This window comes from Onychomys torridus, chromosome 21, assembly GCF_903995425.1.
Source record: "Onychomys torridus chromosome 21, mOncTor1.1, whole genome shotgun sequence".
In the NCBI taxonomy this organism is placed as follows: domain Eukaryota; kingdom Metazoa; phylum Chordata; class Mammalia; order Rodentia; family Cricetidae; genus Onychomys; species Onychomys torridus.
The window spans coordinates 52871727-52897500 of record NC_050463.1 but is presented as its reverse complement, the minus strand read 5'-3'; the positions used below and the strand labels follow the sequence as shown (position 1 = coordinate 52897500).

The 25774-nt window shown below is 46.0% G+C and overlaps 1 protein-coding gene across 19 annotated transcripts in view; it reads right to left on the bottom strand.

Annotated features, from left to right (window-relative positions):
- Positions 1-8273: 8273 nt before the first annotated feature.
- Positions 8274-25774, bottom strand: part of Myt1l (myelin transcription factor 1 like) — a 399212-nt gene continuing 381711 nt past the window's right edge. For 11 of the 19 annotated variants that reach the window (XM_036170263.1, XM_036170265.1, XM_036170260.1 and 8 more), the window contains 4 exons: positions 22077-22168; positions 18126-18235; positions 11423-11566; positions 8274-11128 (listed from right to left, as the gene is read on the bottom strand). In XM_036170263.1, coding sequence (XP_036026156.1) covers positions 10988-11128; positions 11423-11566; positions 18126-18235; positions 22077-22168 — 487 coding nt within the window. In that variant the 3' untranslated portion in view covers positions 8274-10987. The remainder of the gene's footprint in view (positions 11129-11422; positions 11567-18125; positions 18236-22076; positions 22169-25774) is intronic. The other 8 variants (XM_036170272.1, XM_036170268.1, XM_036170270.1 and 5 more) reach the window with 3 other exon arrangements.

The window sequence follows — 25774 nt, the reverse complement described above, 5'->3', positions numbered from 1 at the left end:
AATTACAAGTCCGTACTACCATGTTCATGTATATAGTGCTGGGAATCTAAGCCAGGGCCTCATGCGTGCCAGAAAAAGCACTCCACCAAGTGAGCTACTTCCCTAGCTCTTATTTATATCTTTTGTTGTCTTAGTTAGGGTGTCTATTGCTGTGAAGAGACACCATGACCATGGCAATTCTTATAAGGAAAACATTTAATTGGGGTAACTGGCTTTTAGCTTTAGAGGTTCAGTCCATTATCATCATGGTGGGGAGCATGGTGGCATGCAGGCGGACATAGTGCGTGCTACATCTTGATATGCAGGTCACAGGAAGTTGACTGACAATCACACTGAGGGAAGCCTGAACAAAAGAGACCTGCTCCCCACAGTGACACACCTCCTCCAACAAGGCCACACCTCCTAATAGCGTCACTGCCTTTGGGGGCCATTTTCTTTCAAACCACTCCAGATATGAACAGAACAAAGTTGACTTGGCATTTCTGAACTCTTGGCTTATAAATCATGTTGCTGACATCATCATCTCAACCAGTAGAAGTGCTCATTATGATTTTGAATGACTTGTGTTTCCTTGTTTCTAAACATTTTCCATATAGATTCTGCCTAAGACATGCCCCAAGACAATAATCATGTGCAGGAGAGACTGAAATGTTGAGAGTGGCTCTGGGCCTTCTTCCTGTTGGTGAGTTCCAAGTAGGCCATATATTATGCCTTAGGTCTGGGCTTCCTCTCCAGCAGGATCTTTGGTAAGTGAGACCAGAGCTAGAACCAAAACAGGGAATAAAGGATGCCCAAGCCAGGCTCACACTTGAGGAGATAAATGGCAAATTCCTATCAAGGTCTTGAATGTAAAGGTCCCTGTGTGAATGATGGCACCTTGTCATGATCTCCATTTTGAGCCTTTTGACTTTGGATCTCTGTGGTCAGGAGATTTTACTTTGAATGTTATATTGTCTGCCATAGTGCCTTGGAAAGTGGTGAGAAGAAGATCGACATTGATTGTGTGGAGACCTGTGCTTCACCGTTTCCTTTGTGCCACCTGGCTTCCAGTTTCCCCAAGAATTTGTGGGCTGTGATGTGTGGTTCACTTTAGATGCCTGTCTGGATGCAGGCCTCTGAAGTCACATTGCCCATGGATGGTCCATGTTAGAGGCAGGGGAATTCCTATATACCAGTGTTTCCTAGAGGTCGGGCATGCCCTGCCATGGAGCAGATGCCCTTGATTCCTTTGGTGGGATCCAGAAAGGCCAGAAGCTTCTGTGAGTCCCCTTCAGACCTTCTACTTCTAGATGTGGTCTTATGTTCTGAAGGTACCCAAGGCCAGAGTAGCACCTTGGAGATTCCCATATTGAAAACCCCCAAAATGTTCATAGAGACAACGGAGTCTCCCTGGATTCTTCTGCATCCTGTTTGGCTTTCCAGGCATTCACAATGAATGTCACCCATTCTAGCTTCCCAAGTCCTTTCTGTAAATTAACAGTTTCAGACTCGGTGTGTTGGTGCACACCTTTAATCCCAGCACTAGGGAGGCAAAGAAAGGCAGGTTTCTGAGTTCAAGGCCAGCCTGGTCTACATAGCAAGCTCCAAGACAGTCAATACACAGAGAAACCCTGTCTCAAACAAACACTACCAGAAAAGACCTGCAAAGCACTCTTAGCCCACTGGGCCCAAAACTCAGACTGTTTATAAAACAAAACAAAAAACAAATTTAAAAAAAAAAAAAAAACCGATGGAATTTGGGCTGGGGTTATAGCTCGGTTAGTAGACTGCTTCCCTACAGCCCCAGTTTCATGTTTTTGTAGCTTTCAATATGGTGGGCTTGGCCTCTACCTCCCCCTGGTATCAGCCAGTGATGGAGGGAGGCTGGAGACTAGCAGGCCTGATGTTAGTTACCAAGCAGAGGAGGGGCCCTAGTCAAATGGGCTGCACTTGCTTGTTCAAGCATCCTGGTTCAGCATGTCTGTCCCTCTCAGAGTGTCCCGCCATGAGCAGGGACTTGTACAGCCCCTCTTTTCCTGCAGAAAACGGGTTAGAGACATCATTCCCCACCCTGGACTCCCCACCCTGGACTCAGGCTGCTAAGGTGAGAGTCTCAGTGATTGCCCTCAGCCTTCTAGGGACGCTGCTTTCTTAGCAGAATGAAGATGGGCAGTGTCCAGTTACCCAGGTCTGGGATGACTTCTATGCCTGATGCAGTCATAGGAAGCCAGATACGAATAGACTGTAAAGCACTAGTTTGAATTTATTTCAAATTACACTTTATCTGTCTGTCTGTTGCCTGTCTACACACACACACACACACACACACACACACACACACACACACACACACACACACACACACACACACACACATACACACACACACACACACACTCACACACACACTCCCCAAGCTTCTTTCCCTCTCTTTGTCAGCAGCCAGCCTCAAGTCACCTCTGACTTCTACCCCCAACTTCCTTCATAGGACTTGGTATCACCTAATTCTGGGTTCCATCCATACAATCCTCTGCCAGACCTGAGGTGTTTCCCTGCATCTGTCTTCATGCAGTGTCGTGGGTGGGTTGGCTGGCTTGGCTGTGTGCCCTGAGGGCAGACCTGTGTAGCTCTGTCCACTGACTACAGGTCTCTTCTTGCTCCCCACTAGCAATGTGTCCACCCCCTGTCTATAACAACCACCACTGCTCTAACCCAGGCCCCCTCCCACTAGCTGTCCACAAACTCCAGCTCATGGCTCCCATCCCTGCGTCCTCTGTAGACTAGTTCTCAAACATACACAGCAGTAAATGGTGATACTTACCTGATGTGCTGGTTAAAGCCACTTCCTCTCTGGAGAATGAGTGTCAGTAGGTTTGAGGTAGATGAGAAGCTTTGGGTTTAAACCACCTCTTGCTCTCCCTCTTCTCTCCTTTTCTAAACCAGACAAGACTCACAGCAGATCAGAGTCCCAGCCGTGCTGCTCTCAGGGCCCACCTTCCTGCTTTGTTCCCTGTCTGTGCCCTCCAGCACCCTCTGCAGGCAGCTGCTAATTATTACAGCTACTATGCCTCAGTCGCAGAGGCATCTCCCCGCTGTTCCCTGGAGCAGCCCAAGGACTTCTTTCCACTTAAGGAAAGCCAGATTTTTTTTTCTTTTCCATGTTTTAGATTTTTTTTTGTTGTTGTTTTTACTTTTTTCTTTTTAGGAAGAGTCAGTGTTACGTAGAATCAGAATTTATTAAGGAAGATATTTTAACGTATATCTAGCACAGGCATTAACAGAAAGAGTGATGCTTAGGGAGAAGATGAGACACATCCAAGTACAGTTGTGGGCTTCTTCAGAAAGGAACACTTTGGAGTCTTAGTAGTAGCCAGACATACGGCTTTGGTGTGTTCTGCAGTTACACTGTGGGCTTTAAGGTTCCAACTAACATTTTCCCTCTCCTCTCCTCCCCTTTCCCTTCCCTTTCCTTCCCTTTCCCATCCCTCCACCCAATCTCTAGCTCAAGATGACCTTGAACTCACTATATACCTAAAACTGACCTTTAACTTCTGAACATCGTACCTCTAGGTACTGAGTTCTGGGATTGCAGGCATGCGCCACCACCTCTGGTGCATGCATTTCTGGAGACAAGAACCCAGATGAAAACTAGGGCCATTCCTGGCTTCCTGAGGCTAGCAGCTGCCATCTAGCTCACCTGAAAGTTTCCCTTCCTGAAAACATCTCCAGTTCTCACCTGCCTGAGTCCTTCTGAAGCAGTGGCAGCAGTCAGACTTCTGAACAACATGCCCTCTGTTCCTATCCTGGGTCTTCACCAATTTCCACATGGGAGCATCTCAAATCACTTGGGAAAATTACCTTCCCAGTCTTCTGAGGTCTGGAGCCCTGAGTGTGGCATGGGCCAGGATAGGGTTGGTAGCTGTTAGAGTACAGTCTCCTTTGGATGCTGCTGGGAAGCCCAAGTTTGAGCAGTTGCTTTGAATCTTTCCTTAATGAAGTCAGTGTTCTCTCAGACTATGACTGGCTATTCTCCATGCTGAGGTGGACCTGGAATAGGCTGTCCTTACCCTTTGCTGACAGGTGGATCCTCAGCCTATGTTTAGATGTATTTACTTAGATTTCAGTATTTGGGGCTGTGTCTCTGTCAGGGGTCATTCTAGTGGAGAAGGGCAGCAGCATTCTGCTCACCCCACTACGATGATCTAGGACATGGGCAGAAGTATGCTCTACTTTGGGAAAACGTAGCAGGAGGAACATGGTCTCATGACCAGGATTCTCTCTGGGATATTTTCTAAGAAGCAGGTCGCTCTCAGATGGGCCTCTGCAATCCTGACTTTTGAGGGGCTGCTGCTCTGGGGCCCAGAGGACCCTACTCTGAGGTGACTATGGAAAGATACAGTTTAGGTTGGTGAGTGGGGAAGTTAGTATAAGGTCCTTTCCTCGTCCCCCCAGCCCACTCCCTACATGCTCTTAGATGTGTTTTTGTACTCCCAAATATCAGATGAAAAAGTTATTTTAGCATCTCCTGCCTCTATCTCACACATGACCTAAAGTGGAAAACTTACCCTGAACCCAAGACAAAAGAAATATTTGCCAAAACTTCTGTTTGCTTCCCACCTGTGGCCAGCACCTGAAAGAGCATTCTTGTTTCTCGTGATTTCTGCTGATCACCCTGACAGGGTGGACTGCCTCTTGGGGGAAACAATGTTGGGGCTCAACCCAATATACCACAGCAACATGATACCAGAACAAACCCAGACCCTGAATTATTTATCTGTTGCTGTTATAAAACACCATGGCCAAAAGCACTCTATGAAAGAAAGAACTTATTTAGACTTACTGGTTCCAGAAGCAGAGTCCATCATAGCCAGGGAGGCATGGCAGCAGGCAGCAAAAGTGAGAAGCTGAGAGATCACATCTTCAGCTGAAAACATGAAGCAGAGAGAACAGACTGGACATGGGGGAAGGCTATGGACTCCCAAAGCCGGCCCCAAGTGACACACTTCTGTTAGCAAGGCTCCATCTGCCAAGGGTTTCATAGCCTCCCTAAACAACTCTACCACCTGGGACCACTTGTTCAAATACAGGAGCCTGTGAGGTGCACCTATCTCCTAACCACCACCACCACAAACCCCTAGCAGGACAGAAAAGAAAGCTGTGACTTACCTGAGACCATGTCACTTCTTATGCCTTGGGAGGTGACTGGTCTGTGATCCTGTGCCCCATCTCCTCCCTCCTGTTCTCTTTCCATTAGTAGATTTCCCTCATCACTAAGCCTCCCTCATGTAACTCACTGGTTTTGTTGATATTCACTTATCCTTTGCTTTTCTTATCTTGCCCTGCTGAAGAAAAATGACTCGAGGCGACATATACGATAGAAGCAATACGTACGTGGGAAGTGGATCCCTCAAGAGTTTGGAGAAGAGAAGGGAAGAGGACCTTTGAACTAAGGATGGGTCAGAATCCGGGGCAGTAGGTCTGTCCTTTCTGTGTCCACTGTGCACTGGATGCACTTGATCTTTGTCCTTTCCCCACTTTGCTCAGAGTCACCTTGGTGACGTGTGTGTGTGTGTGTGTGTGTGTGTGTGTGTGTGTGTGATAGCAATTGAAATAGAAAAACTATTCAAGTACACTGCTTGAATTTCTCCTTGGCACATAGTTAAACTGCATGTTGGTTAAGATCCTGGCTCCTCTGTGTAATCTTACTGAGTTCAAATACACAGTGTCTGTCTGGACATGAACTGGGAGGGGGCAGTGAGAGGGGTGTCCTGCTGCCAGAGAATCCAGTCACCGTGAGTGGAAGAGAAGCCCAATCGCGGCTGTGCTGAAAAGCAGCCAAGGAGGTGTGGCTGGGCACTCAGCTGCACTCGCTGTGGATGGCTGGGCAATGTCCTAAGAGTGACTATGCCATTTTCTGTCATCACCTGATCCCCCTGCCCTGCACCTGTGTGCTTGCCAAGCTGTTTGGAGGAAGGGACGTTACAAAGCTGTTCTTTGCCACTCTGGGCATCTGTGTGGCCCCAGACCATGGCTTCTTCCCTTATCTGCCCTAGTTTGGGTATTTTTCAAGCTGAGTAGTGGTGGTGCACACCTTTAATCCCAGCACTTGGGGGACAGAGGCAGGTGGATCTCTGTGAGTTCAAGGCCAGCCTGATCTACAGAAAAAATTCCAGAAGAGCCAGGGCTACACAGAGAAACCCTGTCTTGAAAAACAAAAATAAATAATAAAAACAACAATAATAATAAAAACAATAATCAAAATTTCCATATATGGTGGGAAATATATGACCATGCCCTTCTCCTTGAGACTGGTAAGTCTGGGAAGACTGGAAAGTCTCAGACAAAGGGCTCTTGGACATACGTAAGAAATGCCACTCTATCCACTGTCTGTCCTGCCTGTGCTGTCTTACACAGAGGAGCTGTGCTGGGAGCTATGGCCTTCCAAGAGTCCCTCTTCTTCTGATTTTCTTGGGGCAGTGATCTGGGAGTTCTATTTCTATTTCTATTCTATTTTCTATTTCCTGTTCTATTTCTCCTGCTAAGTGCTTGCTTAACCCACACCAGTGCTGTGATTTACTTCTGTGCAACCTGTGTGCACTTAGCCCACCTCAACATTGCACTGACTCTGGATTACCTGTGCGCACTCAGCCTACTCCAACATTGCACTCTGTCTTTAGGTTACCTGTGTGCACTCAGCCCACCTCAACATGGCACTGACTCTGGGTTACCTGTGTGCACTCAGCCTACTCCAACATTGCACTCTGTCTTTAGGTTACCTGTGTGCACTCAGCCCACCTCAACATGGCACTCTGTCTCTGGGTTACCTGTGTGCACTCAACCCACCTCAACATGGTACTCTGTCTCTGGGTTACCTGTGTGCACTCAGCTCACCTTGACACTGGCCCCTGGGTTTTGGCCACTTACTCTTGACTTAACACCATCACAGCTGGTGCTGTATCACTTCTGTGATGCTCTGCAAAGTGCATTTCTCAGATTTGTTCATCCATTCTTCTATCATAGGATTTTGGGATTATTTTTTTCTCTGTTTACAATTGTTCTTTATATTTTCAGGACAAATGCTGAGAAACAGCAAGTTTATTTTTTTTTTCAAGTTTTCTTAGATTCTGGACATTATTTAAACTGTTTTAAATTGTGACCTTGCTTCTACGGTTGCTCCTAAGCTGGCTGACCTGAGACACTGACAGCCACCAATTCATTAGCTTTATTTGTGCCAAGAGATGTGATTTACCAGGAGCCCACAGACAGGTCTGAGGCAGAAATGAAAGAACCAGGGTAAAGAGTCACCACTCACCGGCTGGCACTGGAAGATCTCATCAATGACTCCAGGAACCTTCTTGCTGCTGCCAGCTCTCCGAGAAGCAATCTGCTGACTCAGGGGTTGAGGAGCTCACTTGATCCCAAGTGTTTAGCAGGAGAGGGCACCACAGGGAATGACATCCTAGTTTCACCAAGATTTCAGGGGCTGCTTCCTTAGACTGTCTGTATTAGGGGACTGTGCATGCTATAGAAGGGTATTGTTGAATTTTAAAATTTTTAACAGGACGATGTGAGTGCCGCATTTGAAGGGCCAGTTACATTTCATAGGTGACTCTGTTGCTCAGCTCCTTGCTAACAGCCTGAAAGCAACACTGCATGCTTGGTGAGCTCCTGGGTTTAATAACCAATAACAGTCATGTGATGCTATGTGCTCTGCTATTTATAAGAACAAAACACTCCTTTAAAATGAATCAGCCATAAGGTTACCATCAGAGAAGCCAATGCGGGACATTTTGTGAAGTAACCATGATGGCCCCTTGAAGCCTCTGTGTCCTAGGAGAGGCGTGGAACTGTAGTGATAAGGAGGTATAAAATGGGTAGAGCGAGTACCTGAGCCAGGGTGTTATCACAGATCGAAGTCTAGGTAAGGAAGCCCTGTGAAAGCCACTGTAGTCCACCTGGGCATTCTGGATATGGGCTTGTGTTCACTAACAGCAGTGCTGTCCCCAGTGAGAGTCATGGAAGGGTGCTAAGCTGCTGGGAGACATCTGCACCAAAGCCACCTCAAGTGCTCGGGCCAGCTCTCAGCTGGGGAGGGGGGAGGGACAGGAACAACAGTAGACGAAGCAACATCACCCTTCTGGGAAGCACGTCCAGCAGGATGCATGGGGATTCATATCCATCCACACATGCCTCAAGTTCCAGCCCAGCCCCACAGTGCTACACCACAGGCAAGAGTACAGGGGCGTGGATTCCAGGAGCCCAGAGGGCTCCAGTGAAGACTCAGACCCAATAGAGATCCTTCGTGCTACAAACGTGGCAACACCTTTTTATTCAGAGTAAGATGTGTTCACATCAGCATGACAAAGTTTGTACAAAGTTCACAATTTAAAAATGAAGTATCACAGCAACTTGTGATTCCACACATTTATAGCAAAATTAAAGTGTCAACAAACCCATGCCGTGTAGTACAAAAATAAATCAAACTTCAGTTCCACAGAGAGCACAATAAATAGTTTATACAAAATTCTGTCTTAATAAATGATTACTTAAATTAACTTAGAAATGAATATGAACAATAAGTTATAATAAATATGCTCTGATGACTCACAATAACCCCATGTGGAAGGTCAGCATTCTAACATGTGACACTGTGTGATCCCTATATATAGTCACAGATAACTTTTGATTTGATATTATGTACCAACGTTACATGAGCAGCAGATTTGTGCTTAGAACCTCTCTCCATTGTACATTGGTGATAACAATAAGAATCCAAACTGATACTACCTATTACTCTACTAAAAGCATTACTACATTGGCCAAGAAGCTGCAGACAAGACGCGGTGGGGAAATGCATGTGCCGCTATGAACAGAGCCCCCTCCCGCCGTGAGGGCCTGGGGCCATGGGTATGGCGTCAGGTGACGGTAAGCACCTTGCTTCAGCTCTCAAAAAGGCAATTCTGAGCATGGCAGCTACGACTAATCGCACAACAGAAAGGGGGCGCTGGACAGAGAAGGTCCCGCAGAGCCCCAAGTAATTACATAATCTTTTCCCCAGCTAGTTATTAAAGTCCTTGTGGAAAACTGTAAGCTTTTGTACAGTGAACAGTATAAAGTGCCGCTGGGATATTCTTATATTTATACATATATATATATTATATATATATACCGAGGTTGAGTATTGTATCAGAATATTTGTCGTGAGATCCCTGTAGTCTCCCTTAGTAACCATATTGGGTCAGCCTTGAGGGCCTCCTCTATAACTCATCCACTTCAGTGTCACAAGGCGACTGACACAGGATTGCACACCTCCGTACGGATATATAGGACAAGGCGAGTGCAAAGAGCCGACTGGCACATTGTGGGGACAATGACCCTGTAAGTCCTGTTCTGCTAAAAATATTTTTTTTTTATTTTTACAAAACCCATCTTTTTTTTTATTTCATAACAAAATTTTAAAGTACTTTTGTACTTCCTGCATAACATCAAGACATGGAAGAGAGAGATGCTACTAAAAGGAAATCAAGTTGACATCGGGGAACACAACACATTGTCAAAGACTACTCAGAAGGGGGCGCAGCAATCAAAAGTGGCCGTATGCATACATATAGTGCAGTCATTTGGGATGAAACCATCAAATTTCAAAGGTATCAACAAGTCTAAGATGATCTAGTTTAAAGCAAAAAAGTGCCGAAGTATATTTAGTAACTTTAAAATCTGATTGCATTCCTTCTCAGGTTAGGTCACCATAAACCAAGCAAGGCTGTGCAGATGCTAGAGTCAGCTGGACCCAGCGAGGGCAGAACGTGAACGTCCTTGGCCTTGGTGTCCAGAGTGTTCTGAATAGGACCAAGGCTTATTCAAAGTCAGAGTTGGGGCAGGTAGGGGGAAGGGAAGGGTAGAGCTGCTTTCCCACCCGCCCAGCAGAGAATCCCATCCAGTAACGGGGCAATCACAGCCGTTAGCCTTCATCCTCAGATGTGAAACAAGAATATCGAATGATGATGATTTTTGAAAGTGAAAGGGGAGATAAATGCTTAAATTACCTTTTTTTTTCTCAAATTGGAAAACAATCAGCTTCTGCTAGGTAAGCTATATTGTGGTAACAGTTCAGAGGGGCATGGGGCTCTAGGAGAAATAAGAGAAGGGTGCTCCAAAGGTTACTGAAAATGCAAAGGAAATCTTCGTGTTGTCCACCTCTGACAAGCTCCTGTGTTAACGGAGTTTCCACAGTCCCACCATGTAATGTCTAGGAGTTAATTAAAAGTGCTGTTTAAGCTGCTTTGAATCTTCTGCCAAGTTTCCATGGCTTGATGTTGTCTTACAATAAATTACTTATTTCATTTCTTATAGTTAATCCATATGCCATTTCCTTGGAATGCAAAAAACCTCATTTATTGCCCCCACCATACACCATCCTCCTAAAACAAACAAACAAAAAAGTCACATAATATTTCCAAGCATTGTTCAAAAATAAAGCATTTTTTTGCAACCAATTCTTGCTATGAAACAATATGCACACAAAATGTATTTCTTAAATTCCACAAAGTCCTCCAACCTGAGGCAAAATTATAATGTCTAAAAGTAGCCATGAGGCCACAAAGTGATCATCCAAACCTGCTTTTTTTTCCTTTTTCTTTTTTTTGTCCATTTCAGTTCAAAATACTAAAACATTGAATCACTAAAGCATTAAAAAGAATTTACACTCTATTTATTTTGATCAGCTTACCTCTTCAGAAATATAGAGACCCCCAAATGTGCAGACAGCAGCAGCTATAAACATTACATGGCAAATCACACTATGTCAGCTTATATGAAAACGTACAAAATGTGAATGTATCCAAAACTAGTCTGCAGGTACTATCTTGAGAGCACACAAAACCATTATGAAGTCTTGTAGCATAACACTGTTCCGACAGAAATAAATATATAACACTTTCTGGTAAGTTACAGCAGCAAGAAACAAGAGGCATCCTTTTTAAGCATGAGTCACCACTAGAGCAGCTGTTCAGACCTGAATTCCTCTCACAGCCTGCTTTATATTTTCCAGTAGGGCTTTATTTTCTGGACTCTGATAACGATCTTGATTTGTATACATTTCCGTCAAAGTAGTCACGTAAGCATCAAAATTTTGTTCATTGATTGGATCCTACGAGATATTAAATAGTAGTTCATATACAACTTTTATTTTCTGAATAGTATATTCACAAAAGCATAAAACAGTATCATAGCATAGAGCCACTGTTTCCATAATACTTAACAGGCCTACTCAGAGCACACTTAATGTTATACGATCAGCCCCACCAATGTTTCTAGCAGTATGGTTCAGGGTGGTGACCAAAAACAACCAAAAGCTGAAGGACCATGGACAATGAAACAGACATCTACTCAGTGAGGTGGACCGCGGAGGCTCCGAGGTGCTCACCTGAGCTCAGTCACTTACCATGTGAGGCAGCTGGATGTTGGCGAGGCTGTGGATCAGGGACTGGCTCAGGTTGGCCAGCTCGTGCAGGAGCGACTCGTTCTGCTGCTCAATGACTTTGTTCTCCTCCTCAATCGTCTTCAGGTTGCTCTCCATTGTGGTGATCTGAAATCACACATTTGGGTGACATGTAACATAAGGCAGGCTTCTGGGCTCATGCATACTGGCTGTGAGGGACTAGGCTATAGGACAAGGACAGAAGCTTTCTGCTCCAGCGCAGAGGCTGCATCTTGGGGACCTGGAGTTGTGTCTTCGATTCTTTACACTTGAACACATGGCGCTGGCCACAGCAGCCATGGTGTTCTCACTGTCAGCTTGCTCTCCCCCACTGAATGTTCTCAAGTCTGGGTACTCTTATCTGTCCATCTGTCCCTGCTGCCTTGTGGGAATTATATGACTCTCTAGAATCGATGTTAATTTCCTTTTGTGGTGTTCCTGTCTGCTCTGATGGGTGCCCTGTGTCCATGTGGGTGGCTAGTAGGTGTATGCAGGTGGAGGCTTGGTCTCTTGGTTTGGCCTCCTTCTTCCAAGACAGTGGTTCTCAACCTTCCTAATACCTTTAATACAGTTCTTCATGTTGTGGTGAACCAACCATAAAACTTTCATTGCTACTCCATAATTGTAATTTTGCTATTGTTATGAATCATAATGTAGATATCTGTTTTCCAATGGTCTTAGTGAGGACCACTGTTTTAAGAGGTCTGGGAGAAATGGAGAATTGCCAAGGGCTAGAGTGCTAGCATCAGGAGGATCCTCCTCCACCTCACATGGATGGGAAGCCAAGACGGTCCATGCTCAGGACCTGCCATGTATCCCCTACCCTGACTGAGTTCCCCCCTCATTAGTGTCTCTATGCTTCTTTCCCTCATTTTCTCCTTTCCCCATTTCCTGGTCATCCTTGAACTGCACTTGGTTTAGGTTCCAGGCTCTCACCTCTCACTATAGCCAGAGCCTATGAAACTGTGAGATACTCAGCAGATCTAAAAGTTAGAGCAGTGTGTTAATGGGACTTCTCCCCGGAAGGAACACATCCCCTTTGTCCTATGTGAGAACTCCTTGGAGCCAAATGCTTTCCTCCTGATACCTTGGTCAACTTTCTGGTGTTTTTTTTTTTTTTCTGACAGATTAATGTTTCCATTTGTGGTAGTTTACATAAGAATGGCCCCCAGAGGCTTCTCTATATAAATGCTTAGTTACCAGGGACTTGACAGGAATTAGGAGATATGGTCTTGTTGGAGGAAAGGTGTCACTGGGGGTGGGCTTTGAGGTTTCAAAAACCCATGCCAGGGCCCATTCCCTCCCTCCCCACCCTCTCTGCTTGTAGATCAGGATGTAGTTCTCAGCTGCTTCTCCAGCAGGATGCCTGCCATGATGACGATGGGCTAAACCTCTGGAATTGCAAACAGGCCTCCAGTTAAATGCTTTCCTGTAAAAGAGTTGCCATGTCATGGTGTCCCTTCATAGCAACAAAATGTGACTAAGACACCGCCCCGGGGATACCTCCCAGGCCCAGAAGTGGGTGTGTGAGCAGTTGCTATTGAGGGAGGAGGCTCCAAGGCAGCTATCCTTAGGCCCATGGCAGAAGATGTGCTCTTCTAGACAGCGTGATTCCTTAGAGCCAATGTTGGCTGGTGGGTTAGTATAGAGGACATTAATCTGTGCAGGGTCTTCCCATTTTCCCTCCACTTTTTTTATGTAGTGCAGGCTAGATCCAAACTCACCATGTAGCTGAGGACAACCTTGAACTTCTGATTTTCTTGTTTCCACCTACCAAGTGCTAGATTTACAATTAGGTGTAACTATACCTAGTTAATGTAGTGCTAGGTATGGAATCCAAGGCTTCCTGTGTTCTAGGAAACTGATCCTAAAAGCATGATTTCTGAGATTAAAATATACAAAGAGATGGCAGGATGGCCAGAGGTGCCAAACATTTCAGGCAGAGTAAAGGGAGAGGAGGGGTGTGGGGACAGTAATCCTGGTAGCCACTTGAATGGGTATCCTGGCTTCTCTGTCTGCCAGACAGTCATGCTTTAACTATGGCCACATAGGTCCCCAGGATCCACCCCCTCACATTTGTGCCTAGGGCCTTGTACCCTCCATGGTCTTCCACCTCAGGAAACCTCTGCAGGGCTCTGGTCCCACTTTCTCTGTGCGTTGGCTTTCCCTTTACTGTACAATGGGGTTACATCAATCAGCCTTATTTCATAGGAATGATCAGAGCAACTTCAGTGGTTCAAGCCTCAGGCTATGCCTGGATATATCCACCAGCATTCATAGGGCTATTTCAGATAAACTTCCCCTCTACCCTGCATTTCCCACTCATGTGTCTCCAGGAGGGACACCCCATCATTTCCTGGAGTACTACCCATAAGAAGACAGCGACTTGAGCTGCATTGTTCACAAAATAAACAAGTCTCATGTGCAGAGATACCAACCACTAAGCTGTGGAGGAATCTATGGAGACTGGAAAGGCCCAGCACAAGTTCTAATCAGAAAGGAAGCTCAAGCTGCAGCTGTGGCCTAGAAACTTCAGTCTGTAGGTGTAACCCAGTCAGCCCCAGGTTGTTCATATGCATACCTGCCCACCTGAGGGGTTTCTGGAAAATTCAGGAGAGTGGGCAGGGCATTCAGAGGAGTGTCTGGATACACAGTAGAATTGTAGGCATCTCTAAGTCGTGCAACCTGGCCTCCTTCCTCTCAACTATCTGACTTTCCAACTTTCAAGTGGGCCGTGAACTCACTTGCTCCTGTGGACTCAGATCCACATGCCTGAGGCCTATGTCAAGGTACTGTGACCCTGGGAGTCCACCCAGACTATTAGCCCTGGTTTCCCTATTTTTTCCTTATGTTTCTAGTTTCCTTGTTCTTTGGATAAGCAGAAGCCTCTCTGCACACTGGCAGCAAGATACCTGTTTTCCTAGGGAGCTTAACTCCACAGAAGTACCAAAGCTGAAACACAGAGGCCATTCTTAGAGTCAGGGTGCTGTGGGAGAGTGTATGGGGGCATCTCCTTCTCCATGCCCAGACTCTCCCCAAAGTACTGGTCCTCAACAGTGATCTGTGAAGAGCCTGTACTACCTCCAGAGCCAGGCTACAGGCTGAGAGCTGGGTCAGGATGTGCCTGTTTTGGACCTCTGGGAAGAACACTGGCTCTTTACTCAGGTAGCACAGATCTGATCTCTAGGGACCCTCAGATCCTCTGTGATCATGACAGGAGGTCATGAGGAATGGGACACCTTTAAGCCGAGATGGAGGTCTGCAAAGGGCGATCATGCACCACAGATTTATTTCTTCTGAGCAAGTCTCATATCTGTCTGCCTGCCTCGCCTCTGGGCCTAAGTATTTCCAGGATGGCCTCTATCAGAAGGAGCCATTAGAGACCAAAGACAGCTCAAGGCCCACTTGTGACAGACCTGTGAGCCTCTTCTGCTTTTCAGCGGCTATTGGAAACCCAACAGAATGACATCGTTTTGCGATGCCTTCAGGTTGTTTCACTCACACACAGTACTATGTAGAGCTGTATGGCAGTAGCCGGGAGCCTGGAACAGAACTATTATGACAGAGGCTGTGGGCTCCAGAAGACAGCACATTTGTTCTATGATTCCTGGCTGCCGAGAACCAAGTCCAGTGTGACATACTTCACAGATGTGTGCAGAAGACGCACAGACAGGGGCATACACCCAGTGTGAGGTCACTGAGGGAGAGAGACTTGAGGAAAGTTCCACAGCAAAGTGGTCCTCTGCTGTCTACCACCACATGAGACTGAAGTGGGGTTGAGACCGACACTGAGTTACACAGAGGATTTTAGGTCACAGAGAAAACAAACCACAATCTGATGAGTAGCAGAAGACCAACTGCAGGGCGGACACCAGCCAACTTAGCAGAGGGCGAGCTAGAATGGACAGAGCCAGATGCCAGGTAATTTCTCATTAGTGATCTTGTCTGAGCATACAATTTCTCTTTCATAAGCTAGCATCTCCCTTCCCAATAAAGCTGCTGAGCCCAACTGGTGACCACAGGGGGCAGGTTCTTTACAGGCTTCCAATCTGAACCTTCCTCCTTCTGCCCCTGCATTTTCTGTGCTAGAATGTTCCCTTCCTATTGCCCAGGGCATCCTCTCTTTCTCCTGGGCCATCTCACAACCACCCAGGGGTAGCTTACATCCACCTTATTTTCCCTGTGCCTTGTTCCATGCGTCTTAGTCTCCTCTTTCTCGTTCTTTACCAAGCATATATTCAATTTCTATGTTTTCCTTGGTCCAGAGTATGCTCAGCTCACTTTTGTACCTCTCTGTTTGAGTCCCTGTATAAGCTGTTAAAGTGGGTGAGAACTGAGTTGGACTGGATGAAATGTGTTGTACTTAACTTGTTGAATTGAGACTCAGTCTGGGAGTGCTCAGCTGGGTGACCAACACACCTAGAGCCCCATTACCTGTGCTACATTGAGTACAACTGAATTGGAATAAAGTGTATATTGTTCTTGGTCATTCTGCTGGTCCAGAGAGATGTCTGGGCACTAAGGACCTTTGACCCAAATTTATATATGGGGCCAAAGACCAAGGGACTGAATTTTTTTCTATAGAGCTGCAAAGCACAGAAATACTTAGGGCTCACAAAAGCCATCTTGATTGTACCAACTTGACAAGAAACACTGCTCATATTACCAAATCAAGGGCTCACCCTCTCAGTTAAGTGGTAACTTTGTCTCTCAAACTGAATTCTTACAGTGAACTAAACACATTGGATATTTAACAATAGTGGTCCTAGGTTAGAGAAGACACTAGGTTTTGGAAGGAGTTTAAGTGTCCCTGGGTATCACATGTTGGCATTTAATACCTACTGTAAAGAGTGATGAAGGTGGCTGAGCGGTGGTGTGTACACCTGTAATCCCAGCACTGGGAGGCAGACCCAGGTGGATCTCTGTGAGTTCAAGGCCAGCCTGGTCTACAGAGCGAGATCCAGGACAGGCTCCAAAGCTACACAGAGAAACCCTGTCTCGAAAAACCAAAAAAAAAAAAAAAAAAAAAAAAAAAGAAAAAAAGAAAGAAACAAACAAAAGAAAAAGAGAGCAATGAAAGTGAAAACTTGATCCATACACTGATATAGTGATGAAGACTGTGTGGGTGATTAGTATGGGGTCAGCTTCTCAGGGTGGACCTATAATTAGATGATAGGAGCCTGGTACTTTTGTAGGAGGAAAAGAGACTGTAACACAGTGCGTGAGCGTGCACACCCACACCCACACTGTCCCTCACCATGTGATAGGACATAATATCTGGGGACTCCAGCAGTAAGAAGACCATCTCAAGATGTGGCCCTTGACCTTGGATCTCCAGAACTATGAGTGAAAACGGGCCTGCTTCCTTCACACCATGAACCTCTACAGCACTGCACACACCAGCAACAGGAATGGACGAATGTGGGTGGCAGGGGAGGTCTTCTTCCAATGGCCAACTATTTGAGACATTGAAATGCCCAGATGGACCTCCTCTTTACTTTCCAGGATTTACTCTCTAGTTCTTTGCCGAAGTTAGGTCTGGGCTCTTCCTGAGCAGGACTCCAGTCACTTAAGTGGAACCACAACCCTGGGCATTGGCGGTAACTTTCTCTATTCCTGGTTCCAGTGTGACCCTGTCAGAAGCAACTTCAGCCTTAGCCTGTCTCTGGCTTACCTCTGTGTTAATGTATAGCCCAAGAATATGAAGCAGCCTGGGTAAAGTGCACCCAGGATCTGAGTGGACATGCGTGACACATGTGTCCATGGTGACACCTGCCACAGTGAGGGTCACAAAGGGCTGGGAAGGCTCCTCTGTGAGTAGATACTCATCGAAGTTCTACAAGCTCTCTCCTCACCTTTCCAGTTGGCCACAAGACCCAGGGAACTCACATATAAATGCAAGGTCAGCTTCGCACCAGCCCACTGAGAGATGTAAGCAAGAGGCAATGCTTCTCAGAAATCTTAGGAGCCTCCACCATCACTGTGGATGATGCAAAATGACCAGGTAACACTAGGGCCTTAGCCACCTTGAGAGAAAGCCCATGTCTTTCATGGAACAGGTGGTAACTCTGGGAATGGCTATTCAGAAATGGATCTGGCTGAGGCTGAGCACAGAAGCACACATAGGTAGGTGGACAACATACGGCCTTTGTGTTTCCAAAAATATTGCTATGCAATGATTCTGCAGAAGGCAAAGTTACTCACTAGGGGAAAATTTGAGGAAAAATGGGAAATCAAATAACACCTCTTCCAGGAGGTGCCTTCAGCCCTCCTCTAATTAACAGCACAAATTACTACTAGAACAGAGGCTTCTTGTTAAAACTAGAAGTGAGGCTCCATGCTAGACCTAGAATTGAGGCTGAACTGCTAATACTAGAATCGAGGCATCATCACAGGACTAGAACTCAGTTATGACATTGGCACAAGGATTGCAACTCCATGAGAAGTAGAATTGAAAGTTTGACATTAGAGCTAGAACTGGGGCCAGGCAGGGATACTGGCATATGCCTGTAAGCTCAATGCTCTGAAAGTTGATGCAGGAGGACTCCAGGAGTTCTAGGCCAGCTTAGCACATAGGGACATTCTTTCTCAATGCAGCAGGAGCAGCAACCACAGAGGGGCAAGAAGCAGGGCTCCATGCTGGAGCTAGAATTGCGGCTTCACAAACTGTTACCTGAGTTCTGAGTTTGATCATGTCAGCCTCCATTTGGGAATTGGACTCATTAAGCTCCTTTATCTCTTCATCTAACTGCTTGATTTCTTCATCATTTTCTATACCTGTAATGGCAAAAGCATCATGTTAGTACCTGAAAACATTGCAGCAGAAATACATTGTTTTTTTCTGTTCCTTTTCCATTTGGAATTGAATTTTCTTGGGAAATGTATCACTGAATTTATAAAGAGTCACAGTGTGTATGTCTTTCTTTCCCCACCACAGCCTGCCTTATGACCACGGCACTTAGAGAAAGTGAAGCCCTTCTAGAAAGAACCTGGGTAAGATGGGTTCTTTATTGATAGGTAAGAGCTCCAGCTGAAGCCCAAAGCCTTAGGATTTGGTCCTTTGACTCTGGGCAGAAGTTGCTTTGCTCACCCTTAGTTCGTCTAGCTATACGCATTACTTTTTGCACTTAGCATCCTAGCATGCTCATTTTTGATTCTGTCATCCTGGGCACACCATGCTTCCATAATGAGCCCTAAGAGGATCTGACCCAGACATATTCAGAAGTTGGGAAGGGTGTGAAACTGACTATCTCGGGCTGAGCAGTCCAAGCCAGCAACTGCCAATGTGCAAGAGCCTAGGTGTCTCCTTAGGTCAGCCCTGGCAAAGGCAGGCACATGGCTAACTGCCTGTGTTTACAAAGGGTATTTTCAACATCTGATTTGCTGTGCTCTGCTGCTGAAGACTTTGCACCAACAATATCAATATGATGGGGATTCTCTTATTTGCGACTATGTGGTTTTACATGGTTGAGGGCACACAAAGTACAGAAGAATTACAGATGGCATTATCCTCAAACATGACAGTCCTGGGCTTGTGGGTATCATTGGTTACCTGTCCCTCCTGCAGACCAATGGGTAAGTATGCACTAGGCCAGGCCTTGCAGAGTCTGTTTTTAAGCTTTGCAGGCAGAAGGGCCCAGAATGGAGGTCAGAGACACTCCAAAACTCTGTGAAGCCTGGCTAAGAAGAGATAGTATTTGGTCAAGAGTCCCAGCAGAGAAGAGAGGGAGAGACGGGACTATGGGTAGTTGAGCCCTAGGGATTGCTTTTAGTGGGTAGAAAAAAACAAAACACAACACAAATGCTTTACTGTAAGACAGAGGGTTAAAAAAAACAAAACAAAACAAAAACCAAAAAACTAAAACAGGGCTGCTGACAAAGGGCTGGAAGTTTGAAGCTGAGAGCTGGCTGCCCATGCTGTCTGGATAGGGCTGTCCAGTGTGAGATGTCCTTCCTTTAGGACATGCATGTTTGTCCCCTGAGCTTCTTCACTCTCTTCTCCTTTGAACTGATCCTTGTCTTATGGCTACCTCCTTCACTAATGTGTATCAGTGGGTACAGACCTACAGTAACCTACTAAGAGGTGTTCGCCTTGGCACCAGAACTAGTCTGTAAGATGCAGTGCTAAGTGTCTTGCCAATGCCTGCTGCCTGGCTGGAGTTCAGTGCCTATCTTCTTTCTGGCAAAGAACTTGGGTTTCTTGGTGAGCAAGAGAGTGGTAGACATTTCCCACAACTGTCTCAATGCAAGCTCTTTGTGCTGGTTATTTGGTGCTCCAAAGAGAGAGCATGCAGATAAGCCCTAGGCCTTCTGGGAAGCAAAAACTCTAGTTGACCTTCATTTCCATGTCCTTCGTGTTGGGCAGAAGGGACACTGGCTCACAGCATCTCAAGTCCCAAAGCTTGCACCACACATACAAGTATGTCTCTGGAGAATAATGGGCCACACATTAGTATTTATACCTGTCACTGACAGAGAAAAAGTTTCTGTAGCTAGATGCACTGTACTATTTTTAGGACATCAAATAATATGAAATGACAGACAGAAAGGGGATGGTTTGAGCCTATGTACCTGCACACTGAATTGGCCTTCAGCTGGTGTTAGAGAAGACAGAAATTGACCAGAGTTATAACTTAGGGTCTAGGGTCTGAATTGGGATGCCATTGTGGACCTACCAGTCTGATGTGAGGATCTCTCAGCCCTGGGTACTGTATTTGTAGTGAATCCAGAGTTAGAATTATCATGCAAAAGGGGCCTGGGATTCTACCTTTCTGGCTTCAGGGTGACTGCTTCTGAGTGCTGACTTTATAGGTGGAACTTCTTGGTGAGGACATCTCCACCACTTTGCAAATCTTACTCACAGGTTACTGGAACCAGCTCAGATGAGTGCTGAGCCAAAGGTTTCTTACTGGAACCAGACTGGGTGAGTGCTGAGCCCTGGGTCTCTTACAGGAACCAGCTCAGATGAGTGCTCAGCCAAGGGTTTCTTACTGGAACCAGCCTGGGTGAGTGCTGAGCCTTGAGTCTCTTACTGGAACCAGCTCAGATGAGTGCTGAGCCAAGGATTTCTTACTGGAACCAGCTTGGGTAAGTGCTGAGCCTTGGGTCTCTTATTGAAATCAGTTTGGATGAGTGCTGAGTCCCGGGTCTCTTATTGGAATCATCTTGGGCAAATGCTGAGCCCTGGGTCTCTTACTGGAACCAACTTGGGTGAGTGCTGAGCCCTGGGTCTCAGGGAGACATAGGAGTTGCTGCCAGTCTCTGACATCCTGGTTATGTTCAGCTCCTCAATAACTGACATGTTCTATGTGTTGCTTCTCTGTGTTTTTATTTATTTATTGTTTATGTGTGGTGTTGTATGTGTATAAGGTGTGTATATGTGAGTAGAGGCCCATGTTCTGTTTTGGATGTCTTGGTTGATCTCTTTCTCTCTCTTCAAGACAGAATCAATGACTGAATTAGAAGCTCACTGATTGGGCTGTATTGGCTAGTCAATGAGCCTCAGGAATTTTCCTGTCTCTTTTCTTCACAGCTCTAGGGTTATAGGAGCATGCTGTCAACACCGACTTTTCTCATGAGTCCTAGGAAGCCAAATATAAGTCCTCAAGCTTGGACAGCAGGGACTGCTAGTAACTATTGATCTTTTCCCCCAGCCCTGTTCTATGTATTTTGAATAAAGACTCTTTAGTCCATGGGTCAAAACCAAACCCACATCCTGAAGCACCTTAATGTTCCCTAAAGGAGGCATCCCCATACAATCATTTCTTCTGCAAGGGACATCATGGCTTCACGCTCTCAGAGACACTAGTCAGTGTTTCATCTTTATGCCTGAGGACCTGTTCCCACAAGAAAATCATCAACAGACACACACACACACACACACACACACACACACACACACACACACACAAACAAACAAAACAAAACCATGTAGCTACACCACAAGAAGAAACTCAGTTACAGTTTGAGACCTGAGACAACAGGGCAGAGCATTCCTTCATCTTGGTGGGATTGACATGGACACTTAGCTATTGCTGCTGCTCTTCATGCTTAGCAATAGATAGCTCCAAAAGTGCCCCAGCAAATGAATTTTAGCTAGTGGCTAAACTATATCTAAAAGTCATGAGGATAGACTGTGGGGTGTGTCTAGGATCTGTGGGCTAGTGTGGTTAGATGTTACTTACAAAATCCTCTCAAGGTCTCTGATTTTCCTTGGTAAACTTTGTATACACATACAAACTAGTCACCAACAACAGGGTTGCTTGAAGGGGGTGGACTTTGCAGATGAATTCAAGACAATCAGTTATTGAACATGCTGAGAAAGTGGAGGGCAGAAGGAGGCTGCTGTCCTCATTTGTGTCCTCAGTGCTCTAATGCTGCTCCTAGGTTATAGGCTTAGAAATGGAGGCCAAAGGAAAGAAGGAGGAAAGGTGTGCCATGGTTGTTGGTGAGAAAGTTGACCCAGTGTTGGAGATCCTGGGATATGGGATAGAGGTGAAGTCTAATGATCTTCTGTGGTCTCAGAACAGTGGACTAAGTCACTGATGCTGAGCTGGCATGCAGTGACATCCCACCTCTCTAACCAGCAGGAATGCTGGGGACCCCGGGGTGTGGTTACCATTGCTGGCTCGCTGCTTAATAGTCAACATCTGTTCTCCAGACAGCTTTGCTTTCTTCATTGCTGATGTGGCTCTTGGACATCCTGACAAGCTGTTGATAAGACAAGAGATGGCTGTTAGCCACATGCTTCAGCAAAGCCCAAACCCTGCAGTGACAGGTGCGGTATCTCAGTGCTTATCACTTCACCTGCCATCACAGAAGTATAGCTCAATGGTGCCGTGTGCCAGAACTTACACAATGGCAATATGGTCTATATATGAGCACACTCATGGGCTGGGTGTGAGTTCATAGTTAGTGTGGCCTTAGGAGTGGGATCTACAGAGCAGGCATATGAGATGAGGAGACACACGCTCCTCATGGTGCAGCTCACAAAGTTTTTGCAGCTTCTATGGGGGGAATTATATTCCTTAAAACCTTGCTTCTTATGAACAGCATCAAACTTATACAACCAGATTCAACCCGATCTCAAACACATAAAAACAAAGTAGTGTAAGAATGTTCTACCCAGCTTTGCTTACCATGACCCATAGCAGGCCCCCTTCACCTCATCCCTCTCACAGACTGTTTGGGATGAAAGCAGGTATAAAGTCAAACACAATACCAAGGTTTCTGAAACCAGACTTGTTATCCAGCCAGCTGTGTAGTCTGGTTTTCAGGTGGCCCTGCTGTGATGGTTCTTCTGCATTATCACTATTACTAGATTTGGATTTGCCTGGGAGCAGCACCTCTGTTTTGAAAGTCCTTCAAAGGAAGGTATTTCCAGAGTGTTTTAACCAAGGAGGGAAGAGCCATTTCAAATGTTGGTAATACCATTCCATTTAGACTGAATAGAAAGGGTTTTAAAAGAAGGAAACCAGCTGAATGCATTCTTTCCCCCTTTTCTCTGCACCCTGATGTACACAAATGTGAGCAAGTTCTCACCTCCACAGCCTTTAGCAGCTGCTACCACTATCCTTCCCTGCTAAAACGGGACCTCTAGACCATGAGCCAAAGTAAATCCTTCCTCCCACCAGTTGCTTATGGTCACAGTAATAAATACATGGCTCTCTGGTGATTCTTTAATTACCATGCCTAGTCCAATTCCACCCTAGCTCTCCATTGCCTCTCTGATAGACATGTCTGATGGGACTTTTGCAGAGGGGCTCTCCTGTCTGAATGTCTGCTGGAACCAGCATGTCATTTATACAGAGCTCTTTTCCATGGATGGAGTATGTGAGCTTCCTCATGCCCACCAAAGCACAGGCTCTTCCCCGGCAGTGAAAAAGGGAAAGGAGGACCCCATCAGGCAGTCACAGGCCATCACCTATTCACGATTCCTCCAGAGGCCCCATATCCTGCACCATGTATAGACCCCCAGTGCAGTTCTGACGTCTGACAGCAGTAGGGTGCTGAAATGGAAGTTTCCCAGGGTCTTTATAAAATCACCTCTGACTGGACTTCAGGCTCATCATATTCTAAAAGAAGAAGCACCGTGGATGACTTGTGAAGCCCCCCCCCCCCAAGTAAAACCTTCCCAGGCTGGCATGGGTATGGTGGCACATTCCTATGAGGTGGCACATCCACTTGGGAGGTGGATGCAGAATGATTAGGAATTCAAAAACAGTATCAGTTACAAGAAGAGTTCAAGGCCAACCAAGGCTAGATGAGACCTCCTCAGAAAACAAAACAGAGCACACTTCTCCATCCCTGAAAGTGAACTCAGACTAAGTCTACTGCTCAGAGTTCTCCCTCTAGGGAGCCTGTCTGCAGGTACCAGGAGACTTGAAGGCAGGAAGACTGCTTTTGGCATGTTTTTCTCCTGAAAAGCTGGCCTCATACAATCTTAGCTGCTGCTGCTGATTCACAGGGAACAGACACAGTTCTATTCCCTTTTCTCCTTTGTGTGCTTTGAGAAATGCAACACAAGGTGATCTGTATAAGCGAGTATATCATTGTGTGCTTGTACAAACATGAGATGTTGGATGAGGCCACTGCCATGAGAGACCACAACTGCTTTACAGTCAGATTTCTCTGTACAATTAGAAGGGCCTCACTCTGAAATAACAGAAGTCTCCTACAGCTGGCCTCTACAGCAGCTGCTTGCCCACAGTTACATTATCAGCAGCATTTTTGTACATAATCGTAAGTGCTGAGCTCAGATATGACCAGCTTTGCTGGGGTGGGTATTGTTTATAGCATTGCTTGCAACACGCATGTAATGCCTGGGGTATGCCACTGTGATGGGTATGGTACCCCAGGGAAAAGAGGCCTCAGTCACAGTGTGTGATCTGCTGGTAGGATGCATCAAGGGCATGTGTTGTATAGATCTATGCTGGTTCACTTGTAAAAGGAGAATAAGGTCAGATTAGAATTGAGCATAATGTCTAACAAGTGCAGTAACTTCTGCACATTGCTTCACCAGCCTGTGCTAGTCAGTTCCTAAAATGAGAGCTTCTGGTCTCATGTTTTTCAAAGAGGGATATAACTGGACCCATCCTCAGTTCCAGAGCAGGTTGGGAATGGGCATGAGGACCTCTAAAGCTTCCTGCAGATATTCCCAGGACCGTGGTTATGGACAAGGACAGCACCTTGCCCAAGCCTCAGGCCTGGCCCAGCCCCACAGAGCATGAATCTCCCAAATTACAGCAGTTACTGTCTTCTCCCAGGCAAGCCTCTGGCCATTCTTGCAGCAGATTTTCTAGAAGTTGGACAAAGAGCTTCAGAGTGTGGAGTTCTGGGTTCCAGACGCCTGCCTCCTTTCTTTACTGTGTACACAGGCTGCCACCCAAGGGCGCATCCTAAGCCACCTGTCATTTTTCACTGTCATCATGCCTGGGGCCTATGTATGTCCCTTAATGGAACTGCAGGGCTGAATCCAACACACCACACACATCCTGTGAAATGGTCCTGGGACCTCAGCTCATCTCTTCAGATCCTTAAGACCAGTGTTTCCTAAGTGTTCACACTGTCAGCTTAAGGTTCTGCACACTGGTGATTCCTTTCTGCTCTTCTACATATACCTATGATGCCCTCTGGTCTTGTTTTCCCACCCCAGCACTGTGTATTGACCACACAACTTTTTTCATCTAATTATCTATTAAATAGAACCACACGCTTCCACCCAGGTCATGTTGCCTCTCCTAATTCCAGGACACTTGCAGCCCTCAGGGATCATATTCTCAGACATCATACCCATGCATTTCAGGCTGTTCTTAGACAAAGAGCATATCACACCAGGGATTTCAGGAATGCTTTTGCAGACTTCAGTAACATTGCACATAGTCAATGATGGAGGAATGACTTTTTCCCCACTCAAGATTCAGCTTTCATGGGGCATGATGTGGGCTCCATTTCTGAGAATGTCTCTAGTTTCTTCTGTTTTCTCTCCAAGGAGGATTATAGAACCCCTTTCCAGTGAGTTCCCAGTGCTGACCTGTATTGCTTACAACACAGACGTTAAATGACACCCAGTGGCTCTGCTCTATCAGCAGCTAGCTCACAGTCTTCTGAAGTAGAGCTTCAGACTTAACTCAAGGCACTGCTCCTTTCTTTGGAGTCCTCAGTAGAAAGCCAGATGGATTCTGGGCCAATCTAGCTCTCAGGTATTTACTGCCCAGAATCCCCAAATCTTCCTTTTTACATTTGTAAGAGGAAATAAAAGGCAAACAAACAAAAAATGACATCTTACATTGAACTGGACATAAAGTCTAGAAATAG